The sequence below is a fragment of the Gavia stellata genome, chromosome 14 (assembly GCF_030936135.1).
Source record: "Gavia stellata isolate bGavSte3 chromosome 14, bGavSte3.hap2, whole genome shotgun sequence".
NCBI lineage: Eukaryota > Metazoa > Chordata > Aves > Gaviiformes > Gaviidae > Gavia > Gavia stellata.
In genome coordinates this window covers 7,700,045-7,716,343 of record NC_082607.1, presented here as the reverse complement: position 1 = coordinate 7,716,343, position 16,299 = coordinate 7,700,045, and the positions used below count along the sequence as shown (strand labels likewise).

Below are 16,299 nucleotides of genomic sequence, written 5' to 3'. Positions count from 1 at the left end.
GAGATGATGACTCCACCACCTCCCTGGGCAGCCTCTGCCAGTGCTTCACTGCCCTCTCAGTAAAGAAATTTTTCCTAATATCCAATCTAAACCTCCCCTGGTGCAACTTGAGGCCATTTCCTCTTGCACTGTCGCTCGTCGCTTGGGAGAAGAGACCAACACCCACCTCTCTGCAACCCCCTTTCAGGCAGTTGTAGAGAGCGATAAGGTCTCCCCTCACCCTCCTCTTCTCCAGACTGAACAACCTTGCGGAGTGAAGAGTAGCTTACGCTATCCATCTCCTTTATCTAACAATTATTTCCAGGAGGAAAATGCTTCATGAAATTCAGCTTCCCAAAATACTACAAACCAGACATCCCATGAGGTTTCCTCAGACTAGTATCAATAGGACAACACACAGTCTTGGCTACCGATTGCATAGGAAAGGCACGGTGTGGGTGGTTTTGATATGCCTTTACCCATCCACAGGTATGTGGTAGGGAGGTGTTGGTACATCTGCAGCTAACTCTGACGCACAGGTAAAATATTTACCTCTTTTAGGGACTTTCTGTCTCAAAGTCTGAGCTCTGAACCTTGATGTGATGCTGCTGAGGGACACGTACCCGGGGGTACCAGAGCTGACGCACGCCTTCCACCCTCACCTATGTGATGCTCTTCCTTGCTCCCCAACACCACAGCCTTTTCGACTCCAAAGTGTTAAAAAGCGCATGTTTTTAAGATGGTCACGTATTGAGGCAGGCTGTTATGGTGGCAGGAGGAGCAGAGAAGCATGATTAAAGTGGTTTTACAAATAACATGCTGAACATGTTTGAATCACCAGCAAGCTCGCGGCTCTCATTACTTTCTTGATTGAGTTTGACCTATTACAGGGACAGCAAGACTGCTCATCATGCTAATGCCAGGGTGTTTACAGTCGTATGAAATCAGAAGCCCTGGAGAACCTGGGCAGAGCTGGGAAGTGCAGATGCACAGACACGGGCTGCCTGCACAGCACGAAGGAGAAACCCCTCCGGCCGCCGCACACCGTGGCACGCTCCTGTCCACGCTGGGACGGTGTTCCGTGGGTCAGGAGCCCAGGAAACTTCAGAGTCCATCCAAAAAAGAGGACAGGGGAACCAGAGGCTGTTTCCTGCAGAGGTGGCTAAACACAGGGTACTTCTTCCAAGGCAGCCGCTGATGAGAAGCTCCCATCTAGCTGCTGACAACCTACTCTCCCTGCAGGAAGAAATTTGCCAAAACAGGCATTATTCAAGGAAATTAAGCATTCCAGGTAACTGAGTCACCAGGCTCAGCAGCAAGAAATAGGAGGGCTATTAATCTAAGTATACAGCCCTGTATGTGGCACAGGCAGACTGTCAGCCGCTTAACCCGGAGACACAGGCGGGTAATGGGAGCTGCGGCACGCTGCTGAGCCATCGCGTGTAATGGGGACCCCAAACAGCTTGTTCCTGTAATTAGTTTCTTCCTCCGGTCACATTTCTCTTTTTCCACAGTAATGACTCTCTATTTGTACATGTCAAAATATTATTCTGCAGTGGCATGGCGTATTTAAGCGGTGACACATGTCAAAGCTTAAGGAAAGCTTGCTGTTAATTAGAAACTTAATAAACTAAATTTGTGATACATGCAGGCTGACAAGTCATAGGGATGATGTCCACTTTTTACTCTGCAGTTACTGGCACATTAAATACCGTGCCTGGACACCATAAGGACTTGCATCGTTCATCTTCTCCCTCTTACTTGCTCTGAGAGCCGAAGACGTCCCTCACCTCCACGTGTGGCATTACCCAGAAGATCCCCTGCCTGACCCAGACAGGACCGACACCTCTACCCATCACAGGCAAGAGCTAAAAGGGAGCCACATACCTCGGCACTGACGTTAGGTATGTTAAGACTTTAGATACGATCTCCTCAGGCACCTCGTTGAAGCGAGCGTTGTCGGGAAGGGTGATAATCCAAGCCTTGTCCTTCCCTCGGCCACCTGGAATAAAGACAAGGATGCTCCCCTGGGCGTGCTTTCAAGGAGGGCCAACAGCAAAGCCCAGGTCCACCAGTCAGGTCAGAAAACACGCTGCCATCGCTATAGAGGTTCTTTTTACATCACCAGAATAGCAAAACCGGGCCAAATCCTGCTTCTGATTTCAAGCACAACACACACACACGGGTGGTAGAAACAGAAGTATTAGGTACCAGATATTTACTGAGCGTACTTTACATGGTACAGCAAAAGAAGTCAGAAATACAAGGACAAATCAGCGCACTGGTCTGGAAGCTACAGAAATACATTTCAAAGCAAAACGCTTGTTAATGAGTTGAGTGTTTGAAGGCAAGTATATTTTACAGTATAGCTGGAGACAGAAACCTAATATGCTCTTTCAAACTGCCTCAATGTTTTATTAACAACATTTCTAGTGGCACTGGAGACTACCTGATGGATAACATCCCGTGTGGAGTATCATTTTGCCAAATGGCGTGGAAGTTCGTCTAGAGTATTTAATTACCGCAGAGAGAGAGACCCTGGAGAAGTTCACTGTACTCACCAGAAAGAAAAGCAAACTCTTTCATCAAATCATCACTGATGTCCTTTGCACAGATGGGTATTGCCATTTCTGGAAAAAAGTAAAAGCAGCAGTCAAAAAGGAAGCAAAAATCCAAAGCAAACACGTTTATCAATGTGTTAACCCAAAGGTTGGACTTGAACCAAATGCAGCTTCCTTAAATTTTAAATGAAATTTGTTAATAAAGGATATATGGTTCTCCTACAAATCAGTGCTTCTAATGACTCTAACAGGGCAGATGCCGCACATCAGTAGTAAATATATTCTATCAAATGTAATAAGGGAGAACAGCCTGGGAGCTTGAGTGCTCTCCTCTCAACAGGGTATAACCAATGTTAATTTTTATATTTTGGAGTTGCTAATTTTACTCCCCTACTTTGTAAACTCCCCCAGTGCTTCCTAGCCTTGGCAATACAACGGGCGGAGGTTTCTGCTGGGAACAGCAGTGTCCAAGGCTGCCGCGCTGGGAGCAAGGTTGGGTTTTCAGACTGTTACAGTCTTTAATTTTGAGCAAATACGCTTCTGAAATCATGTTTTCATCTGGCATGGGGCCACATGCACTGGAAAAGCTGTTGTTCTTACGTTAGGTTATTAGATTTCTTTCTAATTAAATAATGGGAGAGGCTGGTTTAATATTGTATTTAGCACACTGGCCATTTCAGTGGCAATGAAGCACACTGGAACAACATACATAATTTTACCTTTCCCTGGGAGAAGGAAACAAAAAACAGACCGACTGAAGACAGAGGAGCTTATAGCTGGTAGGCATTTTTCTGGATTATCTATAAATGGAATGATAGCTAAAAATTAAACATCCTTGTTCCTGCAAATAAATGTTTTAAAGCACATCTATACAGATTAAAGTCCTTGTGCTTTCTGATAATTAAATTTTAAACACTGATTATTTTACAGAGTTGGTCCCAGGGAGTAATCTTTTGGCTGGTTTAAATCACACAGGCTGCATACTTCAGCACACTCCAGCGTAATCAATATTTATTCTATTTCACTTTTTTTCCAAAAGCTTTCTGGTCACTTCTACTTTATCTAAGCATTTTTCAGGCCTTTAATCGGCTGTTTGAGTTGCAGCACCGCAGCCCAGAGGTGCACGAGGTGGGGGGGTTCTCTGCCTCCTGCTATTCCTACCAGCCACGGGCTGCTCCCTGCTCTTCTATTCACACGCTGCTATTTTCTCCTTTTGTAGATAAAAACGTTAGTTTTGCTTGTTAAGGATTAAGCCTCAGCCCCACTGGCATCTACAGAAACTTTCTTGATTTTAACAGACCCCAGAACTGGTCTTGGTAAGAAAGAAGTTTGTCTTGCAAAGATATTTCAAATATTTCTCTCTCATTCAACTGCTTCACCTAACTTGAGGACAAGCAGTGGCAATAGATTTCTTCTCTATTAGTTGATTTTTTGTCCCAGGTCAACAGTTTCACACTGATAAAAATCACATTTAATAACTTCATGAGCTCCAACACGTGAAGTAGATGATATTAAACATGCGGGTCTTTGAAAATACAAGACAAAAGCCCACGGCTGCGCGCGCGTATTTGCCTCAGAAAGGTGTGGGGCTGTTCAGCAGCTTGTCTGCGTTTGCAGTCGGGGTGAAGCCTGTCCCCAAAGCCAGCTCACCTCGCCTACCCCTGCCAACCGCTTTCCCCAAAGATGCAGCCACTGGCAAGCCAGGCAAAGCTTTGCCCTGCGCTATAACGCCTGCGCGTGACTCAGGTGCTCAACAGTAAAAGCAAACACAGTTACAGGTTTAGAGTAAATGCAGCTTTTGTTTCTGGTTCTGCAGTGATATGGGAGGGAAATGCTGGTTTGTTGATAGCTGTCCAGGAAACAGGCTGGGAAAAGGGGGTTAACCTTTGCATGCTAAAAAAAAATTAAAAAATACATCACTTTTAATTAAAAAGTTTCACAAGAAACTTCTCACTGAGAACAACCTATCAACTTGCAGACTTAAACTAAACCAGAGACAAACAACACTGGAAAAGAAGTAGCATTTTCCCACAGATATTTTCAAACGTTGCTTTCCAGAAAAGAAATATAATCTCAAAAATGCATGCTTTAACCCCAGAGTCCGGTGCTTATTCTCTCACGTCACTCTTACCTGCAATTTCCCAATGATCATCATGGAAACTGCAAAAACCATCTGATGTTTTAATCCTACCTGTGCTGGGGGGCTGCAGTAGGACCCGCTGTGCCACGCTCTCTGCAAACGTGGGGACAGGCGACCGCCGTCCCGCACGGGGCCACGCCAGCAAGTGGACCTGGCATTTTTGGGTTTGAGGTGCAGAACACCATAGGACAGGGGTTCCCACCATGCTCGGGAGTCGTGGTTTCCAGCAAGGACCTTGCTCCCCAACATTTTATTCCACGGGAAGTTTTATCCTTGACTTCGGCACAGAGGTGGAGACCCAGATTCCTACAGCGCCCTTACGACTTTGAGTTTCTCGCTTCTCAAGGGATGACATTTTTGGAAGAGGGCACTCAGCACCTTCAGAAAATCAGGCCCTTCCAAGCAGTCCCAAGTTGAGCACCCAAAATAACTCATTCGAGGAAGACCTAGGCATGAATACTATACTTCAGGCAGTGAAGGCTCGGGGAGCATTTCCCTTACAAACCCTCCCCATCTCCGGAGGGGTAAGAGAATCCAAGAAGCGATGGAGGAGCAGGACAGCTGCCCTTTGGTAAGGTCAAGGCACAACAACAGGCTGATTGTGGTCTCATGAGAGCCACTCCTTGGCCAACTCATCACTCGCTCCGCATTGGCCATCGAACTCAACCTCCTGGGCAAATGTTAGGGAAAATCAAACGCTGGCATTGAATTCGCAAGCGTGTTGCTGTGCCTGCGGCACATCAGTTGGATGTTGCTATAAATCCTGTACAGAAACAGGACCTTTGTCCTCAAATACTAATCTCTGGAAAAAGAGCAGTGAAAGGCAGTGGGGCACCAAAGATATCCGCTTCTCAAACAAGGCTTCAGTTGAAGTTCATTAGCGAACTGGGGATTTCTTATTTGAAGGACACTCTTGGGACAGTACAGAAAAGACCCCCAGGGTACTGCCCAGCACTGGCTATGAACAGTACAGCCAGCCTGCATCTCGCTTGGCACAAGGCGAAGGAAGTCAAGGTTCCATGCAAGTCCACTCGTTTTCTCTTAAAAAGAGGCTTTGAGATCATCAGCTACTATAGAATAGAGCTGCTGTTACAAAATCAAGCCTGAACCCCCTGCGTTACAGCATCCCAGAGCACTTCACAAACTACACCGCTATCCCCACACAGTTGGTATGACCTCAGGCTTTAGGGTCTTACTAAAAAGCAAGCAGCATCTGGATGATAAATGGTCATAACAGTGTAGTAACATTTTTTATATAGGCTCTAAGCTGGGTATTTATAAAATGCTGCTGCAATTATTACATTCAAAGACTCCTCTACAGAGGAGATCGTTGCTATGACACAGAGCTTCGGAGGATGCGTGAAGCCAAGCAGGGAAAAGACAAAGGAGAAGTAGAGAGTCTCTACCCTTCCAAGAAAAACTAATGTGGCTCAGCAGGGAACCCTGCAGAACCTGTCCTGTCCCCATCATTTGGTTTACACAGTCCAGAACATTTTGCTGAGTCCTCTTCATTGCACCATATCTCAAGGCCATTGCACAGACTGCAGTTGTAAGAACGATGCTTCTTGTTAGAGATCTTCCCTTTTGAGGCAATTCAAGCGCAGCCGGACTGTCACGTACGGTGGAGGTCTGCAGTGACATTCAGAGAGGGGACAGCTATAGTCTGAGTCCAAATTCCTCTTGTAAAACTCAATTAAACTCTGAAGTGCTTTGCTCTTTGGCAACCATTGTTTTCTTTTCTTTTCCAAACTTCGCAGGCTCACAGCATCTGCAGACAGCAGCTGTGTAAGGCATCTGCCAAGCTGATGTAACAGCGCCTTACACTTGACAACACCGACCAAATATTGTTTGCAACTATAAAATCCATTTGGAGATGGCTTTGTTGTGAATGAAGAATAGCAGCTTTTCATGTAAGGGTTGCTGCCGTAGTCTAGGAAACAAAACTGAAGTACATCAAATGAAAAGGGTAAAGGAACATGTTGAGCTTCTCCATGTTCTGCTTGTTCTCGGCCGCTTCTCCATTTGGACTTCTACACCCAATGAAGCAACATTTATTTGGTGTCAAGGGAACCTGCAAATCAGCACATTTGTAACCTCTTTGCACTTCCCTCGGTGACTTTCTGGGCGAACCGGGGTCATCAGCCAGCGTCTGTCTCCGTTTGGCCCACGGCAGGAAGGCTCACCTGCCTCCAGAAGTTCCTCTGAGGCTAACAACGCCCGTAACACGGACCCACATAAACCAACAGCGTTCGCAGGCAAGTCTGGTGCTCGAGGAGTTTCAATGAGCGGGGTTTCTCCCAGCTGCCACAAGCACCCCTGTCCGAGGCCACCGTCAGCGTGAGCCTCCCAGACAACCGATGGAGCACAAGCTAGGCTGGGCATGAGGATTAAGCCATCCTCGTCTCATCCGCTTTGCGGAGGAATGGGAACAGAAATCCCTTAGAGCAGAGTGCTCCAACCGTGAACCCTGTGCAATGCAGAGAGCGGCTCTGTCAGCTTCTCCGGCTGAAGTTGCTCTGCTTTGCAAAATTAAATATTCATCGGGGCAAAGAATAGAAATGCAGTCCTGTACCTGAGGACAAAGACCAATGCACCACCCTGCAATTTGTCCCCCTAGCTCGGTCCGGATTGCTACACCCACTCAAAACACTCAAAAGGAGGGACCCTGCAGCCCATCGCTCGGGGCACTCCTTTTGGATAAGGGGAACAATTTCACTTGGAATTTAATTATCTGCAAAAGTCGAAGAGCTCCTCCAAGAAGAATGACAGAAATCCATCCCATAGCAGCGGTCGGGGCCACAGCTTGCTGCAGGAAACCCGAGTCTCCATCGCCCCGATGCGCGTCCCAGCCGGCGAGCGGCTGAGCCTCACCCTGCTTTCGCACTGAGCCATTTCAAAAGATTTGCAATTCAACCCAATACACAACAAGAATCTTTGCCGTTCTCCCTATCAGCACACCATGTCCAGAAAGCAAGGTAGAGGGAGTTATTAGAGAAAAAAAAGACTACTTTATGCTGTCTGCAAACTGCCCTGCTGTGAATGGCACACTTGCATGAGGTCTACGCAAAGCCTGTCCGACAGCACGGTGCCGAGTGCGTGTCCCTGGCTGCGGGGAAGGAGCAGGGCAGGAGCACGGAGGCACGCAGGCAGCTGCCGTTACTGCCCGTGCACTGCTCCAGCCGGGATCTTCCCGGGGATCGTGCCCCACTTGCACGGTCTCCACGTGGTGGCTTCCCCGACAAGCTTATACCTGGATTAGGATCCTAATTTCCACATCACCAGATCCACCCTCCCGCCTCTCCGTCCTCCTCCGTACCTGCCCGGGAACAGGACACGACGCCGTGTACGCGCAGAGCAGGTGTTTACACAGCGTTCATGGGAAGCGGAGCCAGGAGGGGCTGGCGGCTGGCCAGGCGGCACGACGCTGATAGAGATACCGTGCTGAGCTGCACGTTCATTAGAGAATGCGTAGCAGAGAATAGGACATTGTGCTCCTCAACAAGGCCTGCTGTATTCACCAAAAACTTATTTACAGGTCCTGGGCTGAGCAGAGGACTGACAGCCAAGGTCCTGAGGCTGCTTCCTGGCTTTGAGACTAAACTCTTTGGTAGCCAGGAGCAAATCGTGTCTCCCGTGGCTTCAGTTCCTCATTTGCAAACGGGAAACGGGCACAAGTGCCAGCAGGCTATGACGTTAGCAAAGGGCCACGAGCACGTCTGATGACAAGAGCAGAAAAGACCCCTGCAGCCCCTGTCCGTCAGGCCGATGTAGGTGTTCACGTCTGTACGGGTTGCACGAGAGCTGACCTCAACAGGTGAGTGATAAAAACCTCACTGGACTAACCATAGGATGGTGTTGGACTAACCTGGACAGCTGGGTAAGAAAAGGTCTCCACAGCCCACGGGACTGGTTTCTGAATGCACCAAAAACCAGAAGATCTTGGGATGGGACGTGAAGTCCACCAGCCAGGACTTGGTCCCTGGGGGACCTGAGGCCAAGGAATCACTTTTCCCTACAAGTGAGTTTGCAGCACGCTGGCTCACAGGGACTTGCAGGTCCCAACCAGGACTTCTAAGGATTCATAGGGCAGAAAAGCAGAGGGACCTGCTAATAAGAGGCATTTCTACTCGGTTCCACCAAGGTCATCCAGAGCTGCAGAGCACGTGGGGGTTAACAGCCTTATGCTGCAATTACACCTTTATAGCCGAGGTAACAGCCTGGCCACAGATTTAGACATGTAGGGACCTTTTTGCCCACATGATGAATACCCTGCAGTAAAGCATAGCCTGCGTCAAACAAATTTCCTGCTCTCCGCACCCCAGAAGTTCAGCTGCTAAAGAAACTTAGAGACTTGATCGTGCAAAGTGCAAAAACTGCTGTGGTGCTCTTCTACATTTGTAAGTGATCTCAGGTGTGTTGCAGAAGCTGTATATGTAGTCATTAGTCATTTCTAACAGCAACTCTGAGCCGCACACACCCTCGTATCCACCCAAACCGTGTCCAGCTGCTCACACATCCTGCCCTGGCACACATGCTCTTGTGGAAGCAGTTCCAGCGCAGCTGCCGGCGGTACCTGTTGCAAAGACAAGGCCCTGTTGCTGTCCAGGGGAGCCACGTGGAGCAAATTCACCTTCCGCCATCTCCATGTAAGAACAACGATTTTTGCTGCTGCACTAAAACCTGGCACATTCAACAGTTTGCAATTCCAGGCGGTGCGGCCATTCCCCGTGCCAAGCGAGCGACACAAAAGACTCATTAAAATATTTATGGTGGAAAGCTTCAATACCCTCGACTGCCGCAAGCCCCTTTGCCACCCGCTGCCCACGGGGACAGCCCGTACCCGCTGCGGCCGGGGGCTGCACGGGCGCTTCGGCACCCCGCCGAGCCCGGGCTCAGCCCGCAGACCCCTGCTTCCGAACTACAGCCGGTCGAAACCAGGTTTTCATTTGGAGGGAAGGATTAGCGATTAGATTAGGTTTATAAATGCCTATTCTTCTGGAAGACATGATGTATTGATCCCGAGGAAGACGATGGGGGTCCTCAGCGGGTTCTGTCAATAGCCTAATGGCAAACCTCCACTGGCCACACGCAATAAACCCTCGACTTGGCAGAGGTGCTTGCGAAACCCACTTCTACGGGGTGGCTGAGCTGCCACATCAAATGTTTCCTGGGAACAGCATCAGCACAAGACGGGGGACAAGGGATGGCAGAGCCGCGGGAAGAGCTGCACCCCAGGAACCCGGTGGGAGCTGTGGACGGACCGGGTGTATTTATAGGGAGCTGCTGGTTCAGATTCTGGCAGCACACCCTGGTCCCCAGGCTACAGGTGGCAGCGGGGCCACCCCAGGAGCTGCCAGGAGCCCAGTGATGCCTGCATGTGATGCTGGCCCTCGGAGAGCTCGCTACGGAGGCAGGTCGGCAGCAAAACACCTCCTTCAAAGCCAGGAGGACAGATGCACAGCAGCAGCTGCCACGCCACCGTTTCAAAGGGACCCACCCCTGCAAAGCCATGCCCTGCGCAGGACAGCCACCGGCACTGCCTCCCTGGTAGGGCCACCACCCTCAACGGCGCAAACACAGACCCCTCGTCCCGAATCGCCGCAGTAACTGTCCGCACGTGAGCATGCCCCAGCGAAAATCATAATTTAAACTTCAGCAGGAGCATCATCTTATGTCACAGATGGGAAACCGAGGCAGTTGCATCAGGCAGAAACACATCAAAAACACCCAGGCATTCAAAAAGACCGTGGAAAGCCCCAGGAGGGTTCATCCATCACTAGGCGTGACGGGTTGGTCACCACGCCAGGTTCAAGGACTCCTTAAATTATCCTTTGTCAGACTGGGGAGGATATTTTAAGGAAAGGCTCACTCTGTTTGCAAGCTCTTTCTTTCACTTCTCCCCAAGCACCCGCTCCGGCACAGCGTAGGAGGCAGGATACGGCACCAGATGGTCCTCTCTTCTGACCTAGTAGCTGTGCTTCTCCGCCGAGCCCTTCCGCGGCTTATCTGCCGTCGATGCTTCAGTGCAGACACACATCCCCATCACCCAAACCTGGGAATATGCTCGGCTAAGAGACCATAGAGCAAAAAAAAAAAAAAGTGAAGTTTCTGGAAAACTAGAATGACCTTTTCAAAAGGCTTAGATTTATGTACACTGAGGATAAGAGTGAAAATGCAAAAGAAAATGCTGTGAAAGAAAAAAAAGATAAGAAATAGGGAGAAAACGTTAACTCAGCACAGCCCAGGCTTGTGGACCATCATCCAGGCAGCGTGCCCATCCCATGGAGGAATGTCCTCACGGGACCAGCTGAATCATCACCTTACAATAGGAGCTGATCCGTGCGGCCGAAGAGGGATCGGATGGCAGCGCGTCCAGGCGTGCGCAGAGCGACCCTGGATCAGGCCCCACGGCCGAGGCTGCGAGTCCCAGGACAGGAGCCTCCCGCTCCCGGGCATCCCTCCAGCAACCGCCAGCGGGGAAACGCCGGCTGCGAAAGAGCAGGAGCACCCAGGGCACCGGCACGGCTCAGCTGCCTTCGCTCACTGACACACAAAACCGGCAAAACCTCATTCCTGCTGACCACTGCCGGGAGGACGAGGCGCAGCCAGCTAAGTATCCCAGACAAAGTGCAGCCATCTAAGGATCCCACATTCACAGGAACATCATCCGCCGATACAATTTTGGGAGCTGGAGCGAGCAGAAGGGTCCCTGGGAGCCGGGGCTGAGCCGTGCTGCCAGCGAGGAGGAGGATGCTCAGGGGAGGTTAAAAGGTCCAGGGTGTCCCTGTGTGCTGGGGACCACGGAGTCTGGGGCGGGGGGAATCCCCTCCAATTTAGATTTAACAGCTGGCAAACTGCGGAAGCTTTGCTCAGAAAAGGCAAACCAAAAGTAAATTAAATTGCAACAAGGCTTACGTGTTATCTCCTGTTACTGCTGTGGCTAATCTGCTAACGTGAGGGAACAAAATACTGGATGCTCTGATGTGTTCACATCCAATCAGGAAAACTATCTTCTCATATCACCCCAAACTAAGCAAAAGTTGGGAAAGATAAAAGCCAGCTCAACTGTACATGAATTTACATCTATTGCAAGAAATGTAATAAAGTTTCTCAACACCCACCCTCGTGGGTTCAAACTCAGCGTGGGAGTCGAGAAAATCTAGTTTCTTGCATTTCTAATACTTAGGAGCTTCAGTGTACTTTTCATTTTCTCCTATTCCCAACTTCAGTCACTCCTTCCCCACGGGAAGCTCGAGAAAGAGTTTCCAGGTGTTTGCACAGCAGCGCCGGGGCACGCTGGCCAGCTGTGCAGGGCAAGGCGCCTTTAGCATCTGCCACCTCTCTGCACCTTCCCAGCCAACAGCGTCAGCCTGCAAAACAGAGCCCATTCGGCACAAAAGACTTCCAAAGCCAAATAAAACCACACACCCGCCCAATAACTTTCGCATCATTCAATACCATGCAAGCGTTGCTTTTTCCAAGGCGAATTCCAGCTTTGTGCACCAAGGAACTCTTGGAAGATGTAATAGCAGTAAATCCTTGGGCCCCATTACCTGCTGAGGAACCTGGAATTGAGTTCACTGAAGTCACTGGAAGAATTTATTTGCTTTCACAGCCTATATAGCCAGGAAACTAAATCACACAGCACCATTCCCACGACGGCATCACCTGGGAACTCTGCTGCGAAGTGAGGGAAGCTAAAAACAATTTTCCTGAATTGAAAATGGAAATGCTCAGTTCTGGCATTCCCCTGTTGAGTGAAAGCACGTCTCCAAATCCAGCTTTCCTGCGGCAGGAGAAGGTCAGTGGCATGGGAAGTGAGAGGGGGGAGGATACGGCCGGCGCTCTCTGTCTGTCTCGCACCACCCAGCCCTTGGACAGACACCCACGAGCAGCAGATGGGTAACTGCACCGCACAGGCTGCTCAGCCAGCGCGGGTTCCCGGGGAACTACTCTGCCCCAGGAGCTCCCGACTCAGCCCCGCTGTAAAACCCAGTCCGGCATCGCCTGGGAGGAAAAGGGATTCGGAAGACAAGGCAGCCCCACCCAGCCACTTCCACCACAGCTCCTCGCGCTCCTGTTCCTCTCCCCCCAATTTTGCGACAGCCTTCGATTTTACTGTGTTAGGGAAGCTGGCAGATGGGATATTTGAGGCTTTGGCAGCGGAGCAAGTTGAGGAGCGTGGGACCCGAGCTGTGCTTGGCACGCCTGCCGAAACGACCACCGTCACAGCAACACGTGTCAGTCAGCACGAAGTTGCCCGTTTGCAGGACGAGGCTGAGAGCACTCGCTTAGTTTGTGGCTGCGGGATTTCCTTGCAAACCCCACCTGCCAAAACCGACTTCAGCAAAAGGCTCCTACCGCAAGCACGACCAGCGGCGATGCCCGAGCTCTGAACTCCCCATCTCCAGGCACACGGGGGAAGCTCCGTGTCTCCAAGCGTCCCCCAGTTCGGCGGCAAAGACAGCGCTTTGGAAGACTCTTTCTTTCCCCCACCATACTTTACACTTCGGTTGCTTCCCTCCCACACAGCCCTGCTGTCGCTTCACTTTTGTCCTGGTAAATGAATGATAAACCATTAAACTGCAGTTGTAGCAAACGTGATGTAGGGAGAGGAAGCACGTCCCACGTACTACTGACTGCTCCCCGGCTACTACTCCTCCGTGGTCCACCCAAAGAGGTCCGGACGGAGGGCAGCGCAGAGCTTTGGGAGGCTGCTGGCCCTGAACTCCTGCAGCTCTTCGAGGGAGCCCAAGCCATTTTAAAGACGAAAATGTCTGTAAAAGGCTTGGTATTTATATAGGCTTATATCTCACTGTAAGGCAGATACGGGGGCAACATCGCCTTCTACTAGAAACAACCAACAAGTTTCCAGTACTGATGCACGAAGGGAAATGGTTAAAACATGGTCCCGGATCAGGCTGAACACTCAGAAATCAGCGACGAGGAACAAAAAAAACCTTCTGATTTATTTTTAATCTCATGATTTGGGGAACCTTACTCAACTTTGTATCTTTTTCAATATCTCATTTTAAGATTCTGTGTAGATGCCAAACCGCGTGTCCAGGTCCTGCAGCTATAACCACACAAGCGTGCCTTTGTGGAGATATTTTGATTTCGTATGAGCATGACACAAAGGTCATCTGCCAAGAGCTGGTTCGAAGACAGGGCTCATGCTCAGGAGAAACCCGCTGCCCGCTTTCAGCCGGTTACCCTTACACCGCTCATAGAAAACGTTCACCACCTGCGTCCCTGTGTCACCCAGCTCCTGTTCAAGCAGTGTGGGTGTTTCATCGCCGACGCCAGCGCAAGGAGGATCTGACTTTCTTTTTTAACCACATCCGTTCAAGTAGCACCCTTTGCTAACTGACCGCCACCACCCCTGCCTACATTTTCCTACCCTGTTTGCAGGGTGCGGGCAAACGAACAGGTCAGCACGGGTCCGGCGGGCAGCACGGGTCACAGCAGAGTGGAAGGTGCTGTGGTGGGCATCACCCCAGAAGAGCAGGTACACGGGCAGGTGACACACCGGTAAAGTCCTCACCTGCCATTTACCCCCCGATAAATTCCTCTCGCACCCTAAACTGTGCTTTGCAAAGAGGTCAAGGAAACTGGAATGAGACTGGAAGCTTTTTTTGGGTCAGTGTGTCTTCTTTGTGCCTGGCACGGCTCCAAGCACGCTGCCAGCTGTGAACAAATAAGGGATGATGAGTGCCTTCGCCTCCTGACAACGTACGCGTCCTTTAGCGAGGATGGAGTCACCCAAGACCTTTCCTGGATTATAAAAGACCTCTCTGCAAAAAAAACCCTGTTCTCCCCACAAGAAAACAAAAAAGTCAGGGCTGCAAACAGTTTATGAGCAGATCATTGTCTGTCAAAGGAAACACAGCTGAAGCAGAAGAGCAGCTTACAGCCTGAGGGCAAGGGATCAGCTGGCCTTTGCTGGGCGCAGGAAGGGTGTGCAGCCATACAACCGCAGCAACAGCATCACAACTGTGCGATCCCCCGCGCAGCCTGGGATTGAGCGATGTTTGAAGAGCAAGGAACGAGGGAGGGAAGAGGGGCTGTCTAACAGAGACACGCGCTTTACACACATCTACTGCTCTTCTGCTTCAGAAACCGGGAACGGGCACACCATAGTCATCAGGGTACGATGCAGCTGCCCGGGGAAGACTTCGGTTTTGGCCACGGGGAATCTGAGAAGGGGACTGGCGCTGGCAAACATCCCTCTGCTCACCGAAAACGATCTCCTCTCTTCAAAACGCACTTTGAGCAATGCATTCCAGTAACGAGAAGGACATGTCAGCAGCACAACGTGAAACAGCTTCTCCTTATAAAACGAGGCCGTTCCACGCGGATCGTGCAGTCCGGCAAACCCAATCACGCCCAATGTCCGCAACAGCCCTCGAGCAACGCACCCCCCGAGGCTCCCCGGGCAGGCGGGCTCCAGCACGCAGCCACCCGCCCGCCTCGCCTCCGCCCCCCGGCCCGGCAGCCGCCGCTCAGCCCCGGGTGCGGGCCGGTGGGGAGCCGGGCACCCGCCGGCTCCCTCCGCCCCGGCGCTGGGCTGCAGCGCTCCCGCCCGCCCGGACACCGCCGGGATTAGGGAGGCGAGCCGGGAGCCGGGCTCGGCAGGCGGAGGGAGAGGGATGTCCAGGGAAACACCCTTCGCCCCCCCCCCCCCCCGCCCGACCGGCGGGGGTCCCCGGCCCCCCCCCCGCCGCCCCGGCCCCCCGCGCCGGCCCCTCGGGGTCCGGCAGCCCGCGGGACTCACCGGCGGCGGCGGCCTCCAGCAGCGCGGCGGCCCGCAGCAGGCAGTAGTAGCGCTCCATCTCCCCCGCCGAGGTGCCCCCCGGCGGGGGACCGGCCGGGGCCGGGGCCGGGGCCGGGGCCGGGGCCAGGGCCATGCCCCGCGGCCGCGCTCCGCCGCCGGCAGCGCTCCGCCGCCGCCGCCGCCCCGGGCCCGCGCGGCCGCCGAGGCGGGGCCGGGGGAAGCGGGCGGCCGCCTCCGCCCGCCCCCCGCCCGCCCCCCGCACCGCCCCGGCGGCCGCCCGCTGCCCGCGCCGCGGCCCCGCCGGCCCCGCCGCCTCCCGCCCCGGGCGCCCCCGGCCTTTTGGCCTTTCGTGCCTTTTTTCTGCTTTTCCCCTTTTTTCCCTTTCCCCCCCCTTTTTTCCTGTTTTCTTTTTTCCCCCTTTTCCCGTCTTTTTCCCTTTTTTTCCTTTCTTCTTCTTCTTTTTTTAATTTACAGCTACTCTCCGGTGTCCCCGGCACACCACCCTGCAGCCGGAGCCGCTCCCTGCCTTAGTGCTTATAGCACGTCTCTAAGAAAAAACCAAAAAAGTACTTTCATCCTCCGCAAGCAGCATTCCAGCACATTCCTTCAGCAACAGACAAGAACTACATTAAGCCACGCTGTAGCCAAAGCTGGCCAGAGCTCTAGGCACACCGCTGGCCTGACCCATCAGCCTCAGTTTCCCCGATGCTGAGGTTTAAACAATGCCAGCTCGTTCTCAACAAGGAGCCTGAGCTGTCCATGAAGGCAGCACAGAGAAGTGGATGTTCCTGTTTTTCCAAAACAACCTTTTAATTACGCTCCTTACTATAATAGCAGCATTTTTC

General features: G+C 51.7%; 1 protein-coding gene across 2 annotated transcripts in view; it reads right to left on the bottom strand.

Moving 5' to 3' along the window:
• MCF2 (MCF.2 cell line derived transforming sequence) overlaps nucleotides 1-15,472 on the bottom strand; it is a 63,633-nt gene extending 48,161 nt beyond the window's left edge. The window contains exons 1-3 of one of the 2 annotated variants that reach the window (XM_059824551.1): nucleotides 15,455-15,472; nucleotides 2,541-2,609; nucleotides 1,867-1,981 (exon numbers count right to left, since the gene is read on the bottom strand). In XM_059824551.1, coding sequence (XP_059680534.1) covers nucleotides 1,867-1,981; nucleotides 2,541-2,607 — 182 coding nt within the window. In that variant the 5' untranslated portion in view covers nucleotides 2,608-2,609; nucleotides 15,455-15,472. Of the gene's footprint in view, nucleotides 1-1,866; nucleotides 1,982-2,540; nucleotides 2,610-15,454 lie in introns of those variants that run through there. The other variant, XM_059824550.1, reaches the window with a different exon arrangement.
• Between the last annotated feature and the right edge of the window lie 827 nt (nucleotides 15,473-16,299).